Source organism: Ascidia mentula, chromosome 8 (assembly GCF_947561715.1).
Source record: "Ascidia mentula chromosome 8, kaAscMent1.1, whole genome shotgun sequence".
NCBI classification, from domain to species: Eukaryota; Metazoa; Chordata; class Ascidiacea; order Phlebobranchia; family Ascidiidae; genus Ascidia; species Ascidia mentula.
In genome coordinates, this window is record NC_138573.1 from 261804 (window position 1) to 282350 (window position 20547).

The window sequence follows — 20547 nt, forward strand, 5'->3', positions numbered from 1 at the left end:
GGATACTAAATTACAAATAATGTATAAGGTACACCAACATTTGAAAGCAGTCAGCAGTTGTAATGCATAATCAAAGTAAAAGCAATTGATGTCAGTACAAATCAAGAACATGGCTAAGAGTGATACACAATGTGTGTATTAATACATATCACAATGCACATTTCTGCAAGCGCAACTATAAAGGAGGCTAAAATGTCAATCGTTTACAGATTGATCTGTGTCACTTACTAAGTCCTGTTCATCCTCGTGCCTTCTATACTGGTAAGGTTGAAGATTTTTAAGGCACTTAAAATCATCTGTTAATGTTTTTAACATTAAAGCACCAAGGTAGCAAACGAAACACATGTAGGCAATCGCGATTACAACACCAAGCACAATGAGAGCTACGTTATTTAAATTTTGAATAAAATTAACAACAAAATATAAATTTATACCCAAAACAAGAGAAGATATTAGAAAGCCAACTATCTTTGAAGTTATCGTATTAACAAAAACACCCATTATTGAACTCATACTAGTAAAATGTAAGACTGGAATTAAAGCAAATGGAAGTTGAAGACTCTGCAGCACATTTAGCAAGTCGTTCATACTAGAGAGATGTTGTATATCAGTAAACACAGCAAGTAATAAAGTTGGTCCAATTGCAATGGAACGTGTAAGCAGAACCCTTTTGAACCTGCTCCACCTCAAATCTAGAAAACCTTCCATCACAAATTGACCTGAATATGTTCCAGTCATTGTTGAACTTTGTCCAGCTGCCAATATTCCCACTGCCCACACATAGTAAGCAACAGGGCCAAAGAGACAGCCCAAAAGGATTCCTCCCTTGAAGATGTTCACGCTAATAGTGGAGTTGACATCTTTAATAGGAAACATCTCAGAAATTCCTGGCGTGCTCGCATTCACACACATTGTATTAAGTTGTGTTGGAGTGGTTTTATAAAATGCTTCAGCAAATACAGACACCACAAATAGGTTGATTAAAAATGAGACAAACAAAGCAACTGTTGATTCAATCAAAAAGTAAAAATTAGCCTCCCTCACTTTCCGAGGTTTCGAACGATCAACTTCTCTTGATTTCACCAGTGCTGAGTGCAGATACATGTTATGGGGCATTATGACCGCTCCTATTATTCCCACAGCCTGCAGAAACTGTGCAGAACCACATTTGGTGCAATGGGGAACCAGCGTGCCAAAAACAACTTCTCCCTGGTTTGGAGCCACCTTCACATATTCATACCCGAAAGTCACAGCCATGATTGTAATGAGGAGACCAAAAAATGCCTCCAATTTGCGCAATCCATATTTGTCCAACAGAAGAAACACAAACGCATCACTTGCTGTTATTAAGACACCAGCATATACAGGAATTTTACCTCCCGACAAGAGGTAGAATGCGATGGCCGACCCAATCACTTCTTGCATGTCGGATCCAATAATGGCTATTTCAATCATCAACCACAATATTACCCTTGGAACCTTGCTGTACTGCCGGTTGCAAACTTCTGCAAGATGAAGTCCTGTAACAACCCCCAATCTTGCAGACAACCTCTGCATCAGCAAACCCATGAAAGTGGCCAGGAGTAACAACCACAGAAGTTGGAATCCAGCAACGGCCCCAGATTGAAGGTCAGACTCTATGTTTCCAGGGTCTAGGTATGCAATACTCATTAGGAATCCAGGCCCAGTGAATGCCCAAAGCTTTCTCCAGCTAAACGATGGCATGTCTGACTTGAACGCTCCGCATCGAAAATCTTCCTCATCAATATCATTTGTTACTTCTGGAACTGGAATCCTTTCTTCAAAGTAGGTGGCCACAATAGGACGTCTCACGCCCATACCCTCCCTATCAACTTCATTTGTATTTTCCGTCTTGTCGGTTTCGTCTTGCGCAACGCCGTCCATCACTTCCACTGCGGGTTCAGTCACACTTTGTTCGAGCGAAATTGTTTCAACGAAACGCCGGTGATGCATCTGCTCTGTCCTAAGTTTGCGAAGAAAAAAAGGCAACTATGTGATGGCTTAGTCAAACACATTCATTTTGTACATTGATCAGCAATACTGTTAACTGCTGATTCATTCCCATTTTCCAGTGCCATACTTCACAACACACGATTGACCCTTAGCGACCATTTAAGCGAAACGATCCGAATTTTTCGGGATGAGATTGATTTGGCTGAGAAGTATATCGCAAAATGTTCAAGGGATAATACTTTATAAATCAATGTAACATTCCATGAGACAATACGCAATGTTCGTTTCAAAGGGAATGCAATATCACAAATATCCATTCAATTTGTTTTACCTAAGCATCTACAGTACGTTCTCCTTTTTTTAAAATTATAATTAACTTAAAAAATTAAGCAAACAAATTAATTGATGCGACCTAATTCGGCATTGAGCCAACACATTTATTGTTTTAATTGAAGACATCTGTTGATCTGTCTTTGACAATTGAGACATCACGTGACAAACCAGGTCAAGTGTGACTGAAAAATGCCGGCCATATTGGTTGTTGGTTTACGATTGTTTTTTGTTTTGATTTTGATATTTTTGTTTCAGTTTTAATTCATTTCGATGATGCATTTGATTCATATTGACAGAAATGATACAATTCAGTTTATTTCTAATTGCCTTAAAGTAGGAATGCAATGTAGGTGGATATTTTGTGTTTCATAAATTTGTATCTTGTTGATCCAAGTTTTTTTGTAAATCTCTTTGCAAATTTAACATTTTGTCAATAATTTTACTTCTACAGAACATTAACTAGTAGAGATTGTAGGAAAAGTTATATTTAAATTCTGCTTCCCAGTGTATCTGGGTAAAGTCTCTGTGCTAAATTGCATAACAAGTAGTGACTAATAATGGAGAATCAGCCGTCATATTCACTGGTAAGCATTTGTGAAAGTCATTTCACAACATAGGTCAAATAATTATTGTTATGTTGCTGAAGGTTCCCATGAATGAGACGCCTCCGCCAGCTTACCAGCCAACTGCAAGTGACAATATTGGTAAATCCCTGTCCTATTTCATGTGTCTTCTTTGTATATATTAAAGTTTTAGTACTTTAAACAGTTTTATTTTTATCAACTTAACCAACTGATTACAACATTCAGTTCTTTATGCATTGATTCAGTTTCTTTCATGTGCAAATATCATAGCTCAAAATTGCTTTGTTTCAAAAATGCTTTCTGTTAGATTTTTATTTATCTGATCTATAATTCATATTAATTCATGCCAATATATAAATAAAATGTTTTTCATGCTTTGCAATTACCGGTACATCTTTGTTCAGATGAAAACAGTAACAAAACAAATGATGAAAATGCTCCACCTCTTACAAACAAACTACCGTCTTACGAGCAAGCGACGACTTTGCCAACTTACGAGGACACTCAACGCCTGAAGGAGGATGAGGCAAGAAACGAAATCCTAAACTTATTTTTTGGAATTGAGGTTGATAACATTCTTGTTATCCAATAGTTTAAATAATGGATATTTCAAAATGATGTTTTATCGATGTATGTTGTGATAAAGAATTGTATAATTGATATGTTACCTTCAACACTAGTTGTAAAATAGTTGCCATGGAAAAAATTCAGTAAGCTTTAAACAATTTTAATACAAATTTGAATATTTATAATTAGCTACATTCATCCTATGGTCAAAACAGGAAGTTGTTTGAAGGATATTAATTCCTTTATTTAAGGTTGTTGGAGTTGTGCAGGTAAGGCATACACCCTGCAGCTCTTTAAAGCTCCATGCAATATTGATAATAATAGTACAAGGTCATAGTAATTATGTATAATGTATGTTGGTGTGCTTTGCATTGTGAACAATACTTACCATCATGGACATTTTTTGTGTACATCACCCCATGTTTTGGTTGTAAAAGTTAAACCACATTAGTTGACAAAAATTGTTTTGTTTTATGATTAGCACAAGGCCCCTTATTAATGGAAAAACTGGATTCAATGAAACAGTTATATATGTTAAATTTCAGTCGAATGATAATGAGGTTTATGTGGATGGATTTGCTGTTGGAAGTGATTGTACATTCATCATGGCCTTTATTATGGCTTTCTTTTTTAACTGGTTGGGATTCTTCATTGGATACTGCATTCTGCTCAGTTTGGCTGGAAGATATGGAGCAGTTTCGGGCTTTGGTCTTTCAATTATCAACTGGCTTATGTATTTAAAGGTTGGTTTCTTTTAAATAGTCACAATAATATTCAACTGAGTTTTGTTGAAAGACTCCTGGTAATTACTCTGCATAAAATTGTAAATAAAAATTTTTATTATTTCTTATTTTAGTATTCGCATGTTGAGAATCAATATTTCAGTGATGAAAAGTTGTTTATGTGGTGGTTCTTCTTCTTGCTGGGTAAGCAAAACATTATACAGCCTAAAGTATCATTTCAAAAACCATTTGTTATCATGAGAAATTATGGACATTTAAAAATCAAATAAAATTTTGTAAAAAGTTATGCAGTAAACATGTGTGTTGACTTAACCTTGTATTTTTGTGAAGGATCACTTCTTCTGCTGAAGGGTGTGATCAACTGGTTTAAGGTGAGACGGGTCCTGTTTTTGACACCAGAAGAAAGAGAAAATGGACGTGTGCTTGTGTTGTACTAAAATATTTAATGGGTAAGTATCTAGGTTCCTATAATCATGTTTACAAAGCATTTGCAATAAAATGTTTTTACTTCATGGGATCCACCTGACCAGCAACACTTCTTTCATGTGACACAAGTTAACCTTCAATTCAATTTTAAATGTTACGATATCGACTTTGTGTCCACGCTTCTAGTTTTAAAAAACATGTTTCGCTTTTTAAATTCTTCAGTTCTACAAACAAACCTTAAGGTCAGGTCACTCGTAACATCTGATCAGAGCGCCGTCCAGTACTTCAGCACCAGAGGTTTCTACTGTTCGGCCAGTTTTATCATTTTTAGCATCTAACTATGTCTTTTCTGTTTATTTTGTTTGTAGAACTGAAGATGTTTTAATGAAAAGCAAAACATGTTTTCTAAAACTAGAAGCGTGGACACAAAGTTGTTCTAGTAACGTTTAAAACTGAATACAAAGCATTTGGTTATTCAGTAAAACACAATACATTTTTGAAGTAATCAAGTGGTTAGTGGCCGTAGTTTGTGTTTTAATACAGTTTTGACTTTTATGTTTCAGATTCCACGACATAAAAGCACTTGCTCAACATTTACTGCAAATCATTTCCCTCTTGTCTTGTGTGTAGAACATCTTTATGTTAACAAAATTTAATGCTTTATGTAGCACTATGTCTTGTATATATATATTGTGTGTGATCATCTTTGCTTGTGCCCTTTGCCAATTGTGGCATCGTGTTTTAAGAATCTCATTGATGAGGCTTGCTTGTCAACCTGTGTTGTTTTGAGCTGGAAAAGGGTCAAACTCCACGTAGAATATCCAGTGCAATTATTGATTTTGCATGCTTGTGTTTCTTTTGTACATAGAATTGCTTGCTGGTCACAACTCGTTCAGTTCCACAGAACACCAGTATTAGTGTAAAACTTGCCCTCTCCAACACTTAACTTTTGGAATATTGCCAACAGTAAATCTTCCTGGAACTTAGTGGTAACATAAACTTACAGTATATTCCTTGTGCTAGTGTTACCGGAATTGTATCTTTGGTCGTTCGTTTGAAGATTCTGGCGCGAAAAAGAAAACATTGTATATGCTGGTGATCTGAGTTTGTGGATAGCAAAAAGGACAGACAAAGAGTTCGAAATAAGGCCGAAAAAAATAACACATTTTTAAATTAATAAATAAGCGAAATTGTTAAGTTGTTTGCAAAATAAGAAGTAAGAGGCAATTAAGCGTATAGTGCACGGCAATTATTTAAAGAAATACTTCGTTAAAATGACTTCCAAAATAAGAAACCACCAATCGTATTTCTACTTCCGTAACTTCTATGAACTCATAAACAACAAGTTTTACAGTTACAGTAAAACTGAAATGCAATTACTGATTTAAAAAATATCCCATTGAAAATCGTACAACTAGTAAATTAGGCACATGATAGAAATGTCAGGTTTTCTCCAATTATAGTTTGTTTGCAGAAAATCTTATTTTTTTCTCACTGCGCAGCTGGAACCTGCGCAGAACCGGTCAAGCATGACGTGCCGAACTTGATTTGGGATCTGCCCCAATTCAGAACTGAACGAAAAGTTGTTTTTATCAAATGTGTGTTCTTTTATCCGTTTATAGGGAGTGCTATTTGGTTGCCGAGTATGCAAGGCATCATTTAATGCCATAACGCAATATATTTTAATTTTACATTCTGCTTTGTTAGGCTGGTGTCAGTTTGGTAAAGTATGTTGTTCTATGTGATATATTACTTGAGGAATAACACAGTCCAATGAATGTTACTTGTCTTACACCAGAGTTTTTAAGAGTGATGATGTGAAAACAAGCAATATTGTGTAAAGTAGAAGTGTTGCAAGATGGTTTCTCAATAACAACAGATTTTCACTCAAAACAATCCAGGCTTGAAGTTAAAACTTGAATAATAATAAGTCTTCAGACAATGTAACTTTGGAGTTGTGGCATTTAAAATGTCTTCATGTTGGACTGCAATATGATTTTTTTTTCAATCTGTTATTGCAGGCTGGAATTAGTAACTTGAGAATACACCGGTCTAGCATGAAAATTACATTTGATACAATTTTTGAAAGATATCAAATGTGAATTTACTTTTTTTGCAAAAACTTATGGAAAAATTGTCTGCAAAAAGTGGGACCTAAACAAAAACATGGGTGATGTGTCGAGACAAAGGGCAAAATCCAAGTTTGTGAGTATCCCCCCTACTCTGTTAAACTTCTTGTAAATATTTGTTGATTTTAAATTATATTCAGCTTGATCGATTTACTTCGGTGAATAACAAAGGCAAAAAGCCAAAAGGCGGACTAAAAAGTGGATTTCCATCGACGGAAGAAGCACAGTCTGAGAATGTCTTCCCCAGTGCGATGGCTGAGAGGTTGTCTGAACATGAGGTGCTCACATTGTTTGAAAAGATGTTGGTAAGTACCAATAAGCACTGACTGAAAGTATGTTCATTCTATGCTGTGTGGTCGCCCTTCTAAAGTAACACTAAGCATGTCCTCAATAAGTTGGTATCAAGTTGATGATGATATGATAACTCCAGGTGCCCTTTATTAAATATTAGTGGGCTAAGGTACACAGCACTTGTGGTACTATCCTAGTGTTGACATTAGATACAATTTATCGTTCTGGACAAACTTCTTAAGCAAACTGTGATTGTTACGTTTTAATAAAACTGTGAAAACTTTAATTTATAAAAGATTATGTTTTATATATGGGTGGAAAAGTCCATGAAATACCTGTTTAAATACTTACCTTTCTGATTTCCTTGTAATCTGTGGTGTAAACTTCACAAACTTTAACCAATCTTATTTTAAAGGACGACATGAACCTTGCAGAGGACAGAAAGGAACCTTTAAGGAGCAAGGATTTAATTATAAAGAAAAACATGGTCGTACAGTGGCTTAACAAAACATCCATTGTTAAGGTAAAATGTATCGTTTATTTTGTGACGTATTGTCTACGTTGTAGCACAACACAAAAGCATTCCAGCAATGTTTGCAAATGGTGTACTAGGTTTGTCCACAAAGATTATTTTAAGTAGTTTTTGCATCAAAGCCAACCTTTCCACTTGACATTTAAGTGATTACCAGTATGAGGCCAAACCTTTCTCCTTTTGATGAATCATAGTTGCCAAGTCTGACACCAATATATAATTACTGTGTTATTATTGCCCAACAATAAGTGAGAAACCCTATTTAGCGTAAGTGCTTTTGTTGTATCAAGTTACATGAGTTATGACGTTAGTACTGTGTACTACACTGTACTAATATGGCACTTTACATCAGTGAGATGTAATCTTAAGGTCAAAGCAGGCCATGTAAGTTATTGCAACATTTCTTGTCATTGCACTTCACCATCCCCTGAGGGGAAATTTTATGTTGCATCAATTTGCCAATGCAACAATGGAGAGTCGCAATGGAGTTATTGTTTTGTCTTTAAGAAATGCCTTCCTTGGTTGGTCATGAGACCGTATGAGTGGTAACACCACATCCTCTGTGACTTATATTTGATTTCTTGCACCACCATAATGTTGTCATGAAATTAATCCCCTTCTACAAACCATGTAATTTGTTAGATAAATTTTCTGGCTTAATTAAAAAATCCCTTTCCCGAAAGAAAGCGGGGAGAGTTCGAACTTAAAACTGGTACATTTTGAAGGGTACATGTCCCCTTTTATCCACAATCAATTTGACCAAACTCACAATAGAATATGTTGTTTGCAGGGTGAGCAAGTCATGACACCTCAACAGTTCATCCACAATATGCAAAGTTTAATAAGGCAGAGTGGACATGATTACCACATCAGTCATGAACTATTACAAACCCTGGAATCTCTGAGAGTGTCGTTAAACAGCAACCCACTCAGGTATGGATGTAGTAAATGTACAAATTTATTTATTCAATAAAATCTTTTAAGGACTCCTTGCATTGTATTACAACACGCCAACTATCTCAACATTATATTACTATATGATACTATAAGGGAATTGAAGGGCCTTATTAACTTGCACTAACAATAATAAAAAATTATTGATTAATTTTCTAAATTTATTTTTTTCCACAGTTGGGTTCAAAACTTTGGTCGTGATGGTTTGGATATTTTATTGAAAATCCTCAACGACCGATACGACAACAACCGAAACTCAGAAACCGACAACAAAATCAAACATGAGATTATTCGATGTCTTAAGGCTTTCATGAACAACAAGGTAGAACAAGGTTTAACTAGATAAAACATTGTCAATGTTGTAAGCACTATGGGTCAGTCGGTTTATTCTTAGAACAAGGAAGAATTTTTGACTAATTTCTACAAAACATGGCTTTTGTTTTGTTTCTTGTTTTGTTCAAAGTCACCAGAGTGAAAAGGTGTCAAATTACCCTGACTACTACTCTTGAACTTCCACATTTATAATTTCAGTGAGCTGCATACAGATGGCCACTGTTTCGAGCTATTTGCAGCTCATTGAAATCATATATTATTGGCTCCACGTACTTCTACGTTTATATTGTAAATGTAAAATGTCAAAGTAATATTTCATGTTTAGTATGGGATCAGGGATATGTTCGACAAGGAATATGGGATTGTATCCCTGTGTAGAGCGATTGATCCCACCAACAAAATTATGATGACTGATACAGTCAAGTTGGTGGCTGCAGTCTGCCTGCTTGAAGATGGGTAGGTGTTAATACATCTGATGTATGTATGTAGGTGCTGGTAATGCTTAGTAAGCAATCCTGCCCAAACCAAACAATTATTTAAGTTCTTGTTTCAAATAGGAATTAGTAACTTAAACTTGTTTGTGATGTTCCATTTAATCCCTTATGTGAAAATGGTTTATCTCATAACAAATGAATGTAATCAGTTTGAAAGATAATGTCAGTTTAATCCTACTTAATTGACAAGATTCTGGATTCCATTGTTTATATTCGTTAGTGGTGTTTATGTTCAAAATTTATAAACTCTTGTTGTTGCATCAGAGTTTTATTTAAACCTCATGTAATGCCCAGGCCTTCTCAGATAACAAAAAAAAACCATAAGTGATTTCCAGTAGTATTTTTGCCCTGTGCCAACTATGGTATTTCATCCAAACTTTTGAGAGAACTCTGCTTAGATACAACAGCTGTGTGTTGTGACCAATCATATACACACAAGCCTTTAACAACTAAACTGTGTTTGTAGTCATGACAAAGTCCTCGAAGCCCTCACTGTCTGCCATGAAAACAACCTTCTTCAGCAACAAAATATTACCAAGGAAGAACACAAAGATCAATCCGTTCTGCCCGTCGGACCGACAAGATTTGATTCCATCATAAAAGGACTGAGGAGTGGGGAAAAATGGCCACAACTCCGCGTTGCGTGCCTCCAGCTGGTCAATGTACTTGTGTGCACCCCAGATGAACTCGACTTCAGAATGCATCTTAGAAATGAGATTATGAGAGCTGGACTTCTCCACATTCTTGAGGTTGGTTCCACTCACAGAATTTGCCACTAATGTTAATATTGGGGGGAAATTGAACATGGGGAAATGAAGGAAACCTTCCACACTAAATGTCAGTTGGTTTATAGATTTCTTCTAATTAATTTTGTCCATGAGCAACATATGAATAAAATATGATTCCTATGGTCAAAGGTTGAATTTGTAACAAATGTGCTTCCGCTGTATTCCGGAACACACAAAATTATAATCACCAAGTTGACACAATAAAAAAATTCTATGGTATGAAAATAGGTTTAATAATGGTTAGTTTCTAAATGTGTAATTTCCATTGATTAACTGCAGAGGAAAATATTCACTGAGCACTTGCATGTTGATGGCACGGTAATTAGAATCATCCCCCCATGTAATTGCCTGTAGTTTGATTATGTGGTTGTAAAGTTAATAATCCTGTGCAAATGACCTGTTATGACTTGTGTGAAAAACAAACAGATGAGCAATTAGAAACCAAGTATTCGGAGGTTTGCAGTCACTGTTTAGTTTTATTGTTTATGCAACTTATTTAAATGTCAAACACTGAGTTTCATTTTTCTTGAACATAAGTTAATGTTAAATGGTGTTAATAATTCACCAATTGAACATAAGTTAATGTTAAATGGTATTAATAATTCACCAATTGAACATAAGTTAATGTTAAATGGTGTTAATAATTCACCAATTGAACATAAGTTAATGTTAAATGGTATTAATAATTCACCAATTGAACATAAGTTAATGTTAAATGGTGTTAATAATTCACCAATTGAACATAAGTTAATGTTAAATGGTGTTAATAATTCACCAATTGAACATAAGTTAATGTTAAATGGTATTAATAATTCACCAATTGAACATAAGTTAATGTTAAATGGTGTTAATAATTCACCAATGTACGAACCAACCTTATTCAAACTGATAAGGAGATGGAAATGTTAATGCAAGGTGCATCCCCTTAATTATACATCATGGATATATGACAACATAACAGGAACTCTGGTTATGAAACGTGTTGTATCACGGCTACGATTGACATCATTAGTGATCTTTAACTGTTTGCTTGATATGAGAGTTTCAAGCCAAGTTGCCATAACTTGTTAAAAAGCATCAGTGATATTAACATTTAATAACACCATGTTCTCAACTTGCTTTAGAGAACTTGTATTGTTTATTGCAACAATCATCTTTGCAGAAAATTGATATTTAGCAAATGTGAAAAGCATTCTATGATTTGATGATAAGTTGGATCAATACTTTTATGTTTTTTAGAATCTGAAGCAAAGTCAAAATGAAGAACTTCAAATTCAACTTAGAGTTTTTGAAGAACATCGAGACGGCGACTTTGATGAGTTGGTCGGTCGTTACTATGATGTAAAACAAGAACTTGAATATCCTTTTTCTTTCCAAAATAAGTTGCATTGTTGCCATTTTTATCAAAGATTAAGGAAGTGATATAGGCAGAGTGTGCATGCCAAGTTAGCGTAAATACATCCAAGTTTATTTTTCACCAACAATTTATTCTTAACTAATTGTGATCGTACGGAGCCTGGTGAAATATTTGAGTTTCTCCAAAATTCACTCGAGGGATCTCCAAGTGAACCCTTCTTCCTCTCAATTCTTCAACATTTCCTCAGTATAAGGGATGATGAGTGGGCAAGGTAAAACAACATGTATTGAGAAATAATTTTGGTATTTTACTGAGTATTTGGCAGTGAAATTTCACTTGTGTTTTTGATCCACCTTAGAATCCACTTTTTGGTGCAAAGTGTTTTTTTTTTCTGTATGCAGTTAAACATATAACAATCAGATACAGTATTTTCTCTGGCTTAAAAGTCCCCCTAATTCTATTTGGCACTTTCATATCCAGTGCATATTGTATTGGCAAAGATCATGCCCTTTTGTGTGGTCGGTGTAACTCACCAGGGATATATTGTAAACAGACCTCAGTACTACAAACTCATCGAGGAAATGGTCTCTCAGATTATTCTACACAGAAGTGGAATGGATCCTGATTTTAGGTAAGCCGTAAAACACCCACCAGTGTGTGAACCAAGAAATTATGTGAAGATTTGCCCACACATTATCATATAGGTTATGTAGGTGGGCTGCGCATTGCTATGTTTATTCAAATGTGCAACCAGTGGCCGATTTAGGGGGGTGATTTGGTGTCACCCCCCTCAGCATTTTGGCATATTGTTTTAAGGGGTGTGAAAGTGCGGTTAATTTACTGTTTTCGAAAACGCGCTACCTTGTAAGTTTATTCATTTCTTCTAGAATTTCTATACAGAAGCCACACTCTGTAAGAGTTATAATTGTTTGACAAGATTGCACCAAAATATATGTAGTTAAAAGTATTTTGTATTTTTAATATATTTCCAAATATTTCTCTACCGCTTTGTTTCTTAATATAGGGTTTGTTTTTGCATTTTTCGTTAAACTTGGGCAATGTGTACAAAAGCAACTAAAACGTCGTGTGTTTCGTGGAGGTTGGACAAAATTTCGCTTACCAACTGTAATATGCTACCTGTTTTCAAAAAGCTGAAATTGCACAATAAAACTGCATCAAACGTCTTCATTAATTAGGAACGAAACCGAACACCCGCCTCATATTTTTCCTCGTCCGCTACTGTGTGCAACATAGTCTTGATATGTTTTAACCTTTAAACAACCCAACACATCAAGCTAATCCTTTCCTACAAATACCAACGTTATCTGATGGCTTCACACTTTTTTCACCAATAATGGATATTTTTTTAAATAATGGCATTGACATTTTTTTTGATGCAAATTGAAAAATTTCTTCCATCCAAATTTATACTAATTTCATTGAAATGTTAATTTAGTTACAGAAGGAGGTTCGCGGTCGATGTTGACCCCCTCATTGATCAGATGGTTGACAAAGCTAAAGTTGAAGACAGTGAATACCGGGCTAACGAGAGTCAGAAGCAGGTAGCAAACATTCCTCAAGGAATTTCCTTTACCATATTTCTGTCAGTTTCATTTCCATTCAAATAAATTATCCATTGCCTCCCCGCTATGGTTAAATCTGTAACTGTCTGCTCCAAGATCCTCAGGCAAATATTAAAGCCAACAGATTTTTCCAGGCTGTCGCCACTTTGCAGGTTGTACCAAGAAAAGTTACAATATTTGATACTGCTTGATTTATGTGTGGTTTATAACAAATGAAATCCCTAATTTCAGCTGGAACAGGAGCTGATTTCCAGACAGGAAGCTGAACTAAAACTTAACAAGAAAGTAAATGAATTAACTGAACTTGAGAAGAAATTAAAAGAACAAGAGTCTGAGATCAACGACCTCAAAGAAAAAGTTTGTGAAAATTTCATTCATATTTTGTATAATTTCCTGTCTTTACTTTATTCAATTGTTTACAGATAAAGTCTGGAGTTGTGGTACAAGCTGTCGCAGGGTCCATTCCTCCACCCCCCGGATCTATACCCCCACCCCCTGGGTCCATACCCCCACCTCCAGGGGGGAAAATACCCCCACCCCCAGGGGGAATACCTCCGCCTCCAGGGTCAATACCCCCTCCCCCTGGGTCCATACCCCCACCTCCAGGGGTTATACCCCCGCCTCCAGGGTCAATCCCCCCTCCTCCTGGGTCCATACCCCCTCCCCCTGGGTCCATACCCCCACCTCCAGGGGGAATACCACCTCCTCCAGGGGGAGTTCCCCCACCTCCAGGGGGAATACCGAAACCCCCCGGTGGTGGACCACCTCCTCCATCGGCACCGAAGGCACCTGGGTTGCCACACGGGATGACAATGAAGAAGAAGTATAAACCAGACACCACGATGAAGAGGCTCAACTGGCAGCAGCTCAAACCTCAAGCCATCAAAGAAGATAGTTTCTGGGTGAAAGCCCAAGATGACAAGTTTGAAAGTTCCGACCTCTTCACGAGGTTGATGGCAACCTTTGGACAGAAGAAGATTGTAAAGAAAGCAGTGGAAGCCGAAAAGCCACAGAAAAAAACCAAAGAACTGAAAGTTTTGGACGGGAAGTCAGCACAAAACTTATGTAAGTGTTGACGTAAAATCTTCTTGAGTAAATCTTTTCCTTTTTGCTTGTCATGAAATTGTGGATAAGATGGATCCAATTTCAACTAAACTTTGTTCATTGGTTGATGTTTTCCAGCTATCTTCCTGGGAACTCTTAAAATGTCGTACACGGAGTTGAAGGACATGATCTTGGGTGTGGAAGATGGGCTGACAGAGTCATTGTTGACAAACTTGATGAAACAACTTCCAGATAGTGAAGTTTTTGACGCTGTGAAGGAATTTAAAAATCAATATGATGAGCTCCACCCATCTGAACAGTTTCTGTGCACGGTAAAAGGCTGAGATCAGTTGGAGTTTAGTATTGTTTGTTAATGAAGATATTTTGTTGGTAAGAAAACACTAACCATGCAATGTTTGTGCCTCGAATCCACACCAAATGACAGGATACCAGCATTTATGACAAGTTGTCATGATTGTTGTTTCGTAATTTTTTCTTACTTGTTGTTTTGCAGTTGAGCGACATAAACCGCCTTCCACCAAGGTTGAAACACATTAAGTTCATGCGACAATTTGATGAACTTGTTGGTGACATCAAACCTAGCATTGTATCGGCCACTGCCGCGTGTCAGGATATCATTAAGAGTGAAAGGTGAGCTCCTGTTGGTTTTGATAAAAAAAGTTGGCACCATTTAATGTTTAAACTCTCACCATTTCTATACATACTAAATACTGACAAAACATTGTTGATCCATTCAGTTAAGGTCTTATTATTCCACGTTCATTTCATTTCCACAAATGATGGAAATGTTTTCAGGTTTAAGAAATTCCTTGAACTTGTTCTCATGGTCGGAAACTACATGAACTCTGGATCGCGAAATGCTCAAACTCTTGGTTTTGACGTCAGTTATTTGACCAGGGTTAGTTAGCTTAACAATTCACACAAACATCACAGCCTAAAAGTAAAACAGTTGGTAAAAGTTTCTTTTAACAAGGAGACAAGCTTATTTCATGCAACAACAGAAAATAAATGTGTCCAGTAGATTTGCAAATTGAATTTTTTGTCATTTCATTAAATTTTACCAAAACTCTTGAATTTTAGTTAAAAGACACAAAGAACACAGAAAACACTTTCACGATGATGAATTTCCTTGTTTCGATGATCGAGGAACAAAAGGACAAGAGATATAATGAAGTTTACGGCTTTATTGATGATTTTAAACACATGGCAAAAGCCACAAGAGGTGGGCAAAAATATTTCTATTCTTGTCATCCTTGTTTGTTTGCATTAAGATTTTGGTTGTTTTACTGCAACTAAAACTTTTGTGTTCATCCAGTTTCTGACGAGATGCTGCAGAAAAATATTGCTTCTATGAAAGGAGCACTGAAGGCGATGGAAAAAGATATCGAAACTTTTGGCAAAACCAAAGATTCAAAAGACAAATTCTCCAAAGTTTTGTCGATATCCTTTGTGACTTCAAAATTTATGAAGTAGAATTTTTTATTTTTAATCTTTGTGCTTTTGATTCTATTCCGAAGACTGTTTAAACACATGGCCGTGCTTTCAATTCAATATTTTCTGTTTCCACAATAAGATATCTCCGATATTGCCTGAAATTTACATTAAACTTGTCCCTTTCATCCCTACAATGCTATGATCAACTTAACTTCATTAATTATGAAAGTTGATTCCTTAACATATTTTGTGCACGGCTTTCTTGCGAAAGCTCAGGATGAGTTCAGTATGATAGAGGAGATGTACGAGAACATGGTGAACTGCTTCAACGACATCTCACAACTTTTCTGTTTTGACAAAAAGAAGAAATCCATGGAAGCATATTTTGGGGAAATGAACACGTTCAGAACAGATTATCTGGTGAGATTCCTTGTGGTTGGAAACACACTAGGATAAAATTGTTGTTCCAAAAAGTTTGAATTATTTTCAAATAAATGTGTTTCTTCGTTTTAATCAACTGTGATGCTAACCTCGAAGACATGTTAACTAACCTGGTCATCGTAGATAATCTTTTGGTTGAATGCAGGAAGCTGTGAAGGAGAATCAACGTCGGAAGGAGATGGAGGAGAAGCAGAGGAAAGCGAAACTTGCAAAAGAAAAAGCGGAACGTGAAAAAGAAGAAAGAAAGAAGAAGAAACAAAATGCGGGACTCAGTCTAGATGCAGGTTTGTTGCTGGTGGGAAGGTTCTAAGGCTTCTCTTAAATTACTTTCATATTTAAACCAAAACTTTCAGAATTTTAAAATGATATTAATTTCATTGTTAGTGGTTGTAACTCTATACATTGCACTTACATAGTGTGTGTATAGAAACATGAAACATTAGTTTTGACTCGGGACTTTTTGACTGGGGTCCATGGAGTCTGAGATTTTTCTGGCCATTCAACCTAAATAATGTTAACACTTTTATTTGTTTGAAAAACGACTTTTATCAGGGATGAAAAATAATATTAACGGTAGGAATTGGCATAAAAGTCTTGTGCAAATATTAACATGTAGTTAACTATATTGGGGTCCCTGAACTCTATGTGAAGAAACATCATAGGAATGTTATTATTCACAGAGGGCGACCAAGAAGGTGTGATGGATAGTTTGCTTGAAGCTTTGTCTTCTGGTAAAGCTTTTAAGAAAGAAGGCAGAAGACGAACTCCACGTGGTGACAAAGGTACGTGTGACATGACTTGTTGTCTCAGAACAGTGTTTGTTGTGTTTAAGCTAAATCATGTGCGATTTAACTTTGTGTGGACTTTATGATTTTGTGGCATGTTAGGTTGTTATCTGTGATATAATCTTACTTTGATTTATTAGAAATAAGGTTTAGTTTGACTAACAAACTTGAATAGAAAAACCTATAGATTTTTCATGTTTGCAAGTTTTTTGTTTGTTTGTCGATCATCAGACTGGTTGGTAGAATTTCTATAGACACCACCTCATCACGGGTAAACGCTCGAAAAATAACGACATAATGTAGCTTTTCTAACAACAAGAAATGGGGGATTGTTAACTAGCATGTATCTGTGGTGGTGTTAGACAATGGGAGACGAACCCTGTCCCCTGGCCAGACGGTGGCGCAAATGAGAGCACATCAACAGGACTCGCTGTCACGTGCCTCACTGGGCGCGTCACGCTCTATTGACCGCTCCAACGCGTCACAAATGATGCGGGCAATTGCACAGGCACATGCCGCTGAGGCCGGTGCTAGCAAGTATGGCACTCGTTCCAAACCTGGTAAAGTCATGACCTTAGGTAAATTTGACCTTGCTAACTCTGATTAACCCCTGACCCTTGACCCCTGGGGATAAGGATGTGAAAATCACTGACAAAAGGTTTGAGATTTCTAACAAAGTTTTGCTGCAGTGACATCGGCATTGTGCTCGAATATTTCGAACTTGGGTTATGTTTGACCGGAATAATACAAGTTGTGACTCTAATGCTTTTATCACTGCAGCAAGTGAATGGATGTAAGTTTGAAACTAAACAAAAACTCAAACCTTGCTAACCAATAATTTCAAATAGTTTTGTTTTCTGCAATAAGCTGAGAGATGCTTTTATTTAGCAGGGTGTGGTTTTGACAAACCCTGTCGGCTCTTGGCAATCATATCATCTGTTTTACTTTTTAACGTTTATTTTTGTGTTTCAAACTATTCTGTCGTTGTTTTTTAAAGTTTATTGAAAGATTTTTGTTTTTTATTTGACATTTCTTGATCTTCTTTATTTTTGTCTGCTTTATTTTATTCTGCATGCCTTCAACTTTTATTTTGTAACTTTTCACTGACAGACATGAAAAGTTCAGTGTGATGTAAGAATGTGATCAAAATTTTGTGAAAAAAGTTGATTTTGTAAACATCCATTGAAACCTTTCCTGTCATGTGGCTGAGGGGAGGTGTTTAACCTGCAAAGCCTACTTTAGATTTCACGTACCGCAAGTAAAAAAAAAAACAGGCTGCTGCAAATAATGAAGGTGAGAGATAAACTGCACCATGGCACATGTCACCCGGCCGGCAGTGGCATGTTGTCGCATGTCATTGTCTGGACATTGCATTGTCACCTGCCTGTCGCATCATGTCGCATTAAAAAAATCAATGGAAGTTTTCTAATAACTGACCACTGTGGCTTTGAAAGCTGGCATGTTTGCAATCGCCAACCTTTTCCTTTAAACGAATATGTATGTAGGTTGGCGATGATTAACTTTGGTGTTTGCTTCTTGTTCATTTTGTTTTTAGTTTTTGTGCAAGTTTGTGTATCAGGTGACCTGGCATCTTGTAAACTTCCCGATCGACCAAAACTAAGTTCAGGTGGTTTGAGAATATATTTGTGGAAGAGCATGGAGCCAATAATATAAATTTTGTGATCTGCATACAGATGGCCACTGTTTCCACCTATTAGGTCTCATCAATGCAGCTTAGGACCTCATTGGTTGACACGGTGACCATCTGTCTGTAGTTCACAGAATATATTTGTGGGTTTGCTACTCTGGCATGAGAGGCATGAGGAGACTGCTGGGGTTGTATGGCCTGACCTGATAATAATGTGGCACTTTTTCGGTTATTTGTAAAGTTAGAAACGAAATTAAGTGAATTCTCTGTTGCAAGTGCTCCGTGCTGTTTACAAAGTTTAATAATTGACATAAAGGCAATTGTTTATTTACCGTCCGTTGTAAATCGTGACAAGTTATGGAGGCAGTAAACTGCTGGTTTACTAGGAGCTGGAAATATAACAAGAACTCGATCAAGATCAAGAGGATCGAACAAAAATCAATCCCTGACTCGGCCAAATTATCCAGACGATGATCTGGAGTCCGTTTTGATGAAGGAATCTGAACCACGGAGACGAAAGCCTGCAGCTGAATTCAAACTCGGAAGCCCACAAGAAACTGAGGGCAAAGATGTAATTAAAATCCGACCAATAAAAGCTTCAGATCTGCCCGGTTTTCATTGAGCTTTTGTGGATTGTTTCTGTTTTTTTTGCATTTTGATTTTTCCCTGCAATGTCTTGGCTTTGATGATTCTTTGTTATTTGTTACATCGCTATTTCTGTCCTTATCCCTTACATCGCTATGTTCTCTGTTATATTCCTGAGCTGTTTTGCCAAGAGCCTCCAGGACCAATGTTACTGCAGGCCTCTTTAAATCATACAGAAAATCACTGAAAAAGCCAATTGTAGTGCATTAAAAATACTCACATTTTGTTTCTAACCTTACATGTATTAATTATCCACCAATTAACCAAATGTAAAAAACTAGGAACAGATATTTTCTCCAATAGTTGGTCAGCACTGCCAGTTTGTGGTCAAATGCTTTTTACACTAATATTAAAAAGCTGGTTTTACCGAAGTAGTTTTACTCAACACTAGAATAGTTTTAACAACTTCGTTAAATGCTGCTCTGTTGATTTAGCTTTGAATGAGCTTAGTTTTATGTAAGCGCTGTTAATTCAATACTTACTGCATTATAAACCTACTTTTGAAATGTCATGGACATGCGAGTAAATTTGTGTCATGTGCCACTGGTGTTTGTGGTGTCATGTTTGTCATGCTTGCCCACTTAATCAATAATAAACATTGCATTAACTTTTCACATTGCATTGTCACTAGAAGTAACATCATGTGTTTGTTTGTGTCAAACTTTATGCGGTAAGTTGTGTTCACTTTGTGGAAATAACTTGAAACATTTTTTAAAACTATATTTTTGTGCCATTCAAGGTGGAACGAATAGGGCGTTGGAGCGTTCCAGATCCCGAAAACAGCTCACGAGTCCCATGTCTTTGAGTAGTGCTGCCATCTCACTTGATGAAGTAACAGCTGATGATTTTGCTGCATCACCAAACTTAAAATCAGCAAATTCAAATAACTCAAACAGACAAGTTTATGCTTCTATGGAGGAAGCCAACCAGGCAAAGTCCAGAGGCAACCGACGGAATAAAAACCCTGACATGAGCACAGAATCATTGATGGCACAGTTAAATGCACTCGCCAACTGATTCACATTCGATTTTATCAGTTTTAGTTTTATTCACCTCATTAATTCGCAGAAACACCAAATGCTTCTTCTCGCCTTATTCTCATCATTATCCGTGTCTTTTATAAATTTACTGATGCCTTAACGTAGTAATGGTACATTGACCAAAAAACGTGAGCCTTGTGTCTGTGAAATGTGTGCTGGTCAGTAAACTTCCAGTGGAAATATTGTGCGAAAAAGTTGGTGATACACGCTCGCTTGTCATTGACAATCATTCCACTTGCATCATTGTATCTTTCACCTTACACAGTTTTATGTGATTTGAAGATCATGGCGTCGTCCACTGGCTTGCTAAAAAATGTGATTTGAATATAGTCCTTCAAATCAATGATCAATTAATTCTGCTGCCTTGTTTTTATTGTGATTACATATTAAACATTTATACT

General features: G+C 36.4%; 3 protein-coding genes across 4 annotated transcripts; 2 read left to right on the forward strand and 1 right to left on the reverse strand.

Annotated features, from left to right (window-relative positions):
* Nucleotides 1-195: 195 nt before the first annotated feature.
* On the reverse strand, nt 196-2280 carry LOC145910800 (natural resistance-associated macrophage protein 2-like). Its single transcript, XM_082998004.1, has one exon. It carries the CDS (start codon nt 1972-1974, stop codon nt 196-198), a length of 1779 nt encoding a protein of 592 aa, XP_082854130.1. The 5' UTR covers nt 1975-2280.
* Nucleotides 2281-2756: 476 nt separating this feature from the next.
* On the forward strand, nt 2757-5726 carry LOC145910803 (NEDD4 family-interacting protein 1-like). 2 transcript variants are annotated; one of them, XM_082998008.1, is made up of 7 exons: nt 2757-2891; nt 2954-3011; nt 3296-3456; nt 4004-4201; nt 4315-4384; nt 4532-4650; nt 5191-5726. In XM_082998008.1, the coding sequence occupies exons 1-6, from the start codon at nt 2865-2867 to the stop codon at nt 4636-4638; spliced, it is 621 nt and encodes a 206-aa protein (XP_082854134.1). In that variant the 5' UTR covers nt 2757-2864; the 3' UTR covers nt 4639-4650; nt 5191-5726. The 2 variants fall into 2 exon arrangements, with proteins under 2 accessions (XP_082854134.1, XP_082854135.1); XM_082998009.1 differs by having other exon boundaries at nt 3296-3417.
* A 926-nt stretch (nt 5727-6652) lies between these two features.
* LOC145910799 (protein diaphanous homolog 2-like) lies at nt 6653-20503 on the forward strand. The gene is made up of 22 exons (XM_082998003.1): nt 6653-6832; nt 6897-7061; nt 7463-7570; nt 8370-8512; nt 8711-8855; nt 9192-9322; nt 9827-10109; nt 11388-11506; nt 11660-11776; nt 12059-12136; nt 12962-13067; nt 13320-13445; nt 13511-14153; nt 14271-14464; nt 14647-14783; nt 14949-15051; nt 15234-15375; nt 15469-15593; nt 15843-16007; nt 16174-16312; nt 16709-16810; nt 19846-20503. The coding sequence occupies exons 1-22, from the start codon at nt 6794-6796 to the stop codon at nt 20121-20123; spliced, it is 3588 nt and encodes a 1195-aa protein (XP_082854129.1). The 5' UTR covers nt 6653-6793; the 3' UTR covers nt 20124-20503.
* Nucleotides 20504-20547: the final 44 nt, after the last annotated feature.

What these genes read in the sequence shown, in the direction of transcription:
- LOC145910800 (XM_082998004.1), bottom strand. Translation starts at nt 1,974, where the DNA reads ATGCATCACCGGCGTTTCGTTGAAACAATTTCGCTCGAACAAAGTGTG.
- LOC145910803 (XM_082998008.1), top strand. Translation starts at nt 2,865, where the DNA reads ATGGAGAATCAGCCGTCATATTCACTG. An exon ending in AACTGCAAGTGACAATATTG is followed by an intron (nt 3,012 to 3,295) that starts GTAAATCCCTGT and finishes ATCTTTGTTCAG; the next exon opens with ATGAAAACAGTAACAAAACA. An exon ending in ACTGGCTTATGTATTTAAAG is followed by an intron (nt 4,202 to 4,314) that starts GTTGGTTTCTTT and finishes TTCTTATTTTAG; the next exon opens with TATTCGCATGTTGAGAATCA.
- LOC145910799 (XM_082998003.1), top strand. Translation starts at nt 6,794, where the DNA reads ATGGGTGATGTGTCGAGACAAAGGGCAAAATCCAAGTTT. An exon ending in CATTGTTTGAAAAGATGTTG is followed by an intron (nt 7,062 to 7,462) that starts GTAAGTACCAAT and finishes CTTATTTTAAAG; the next exon opens with GACGACATGAACCTTGCAGA. An exon ending in GGAATGGATCCTGATTTTAG is followed by an intron (nt 12,137 to 12,961) that starts GTAAGCCGTAAA and finishes ATGTTAATTTAG; the next exon opens with TTACAGAAGGAGGTTCGCGG.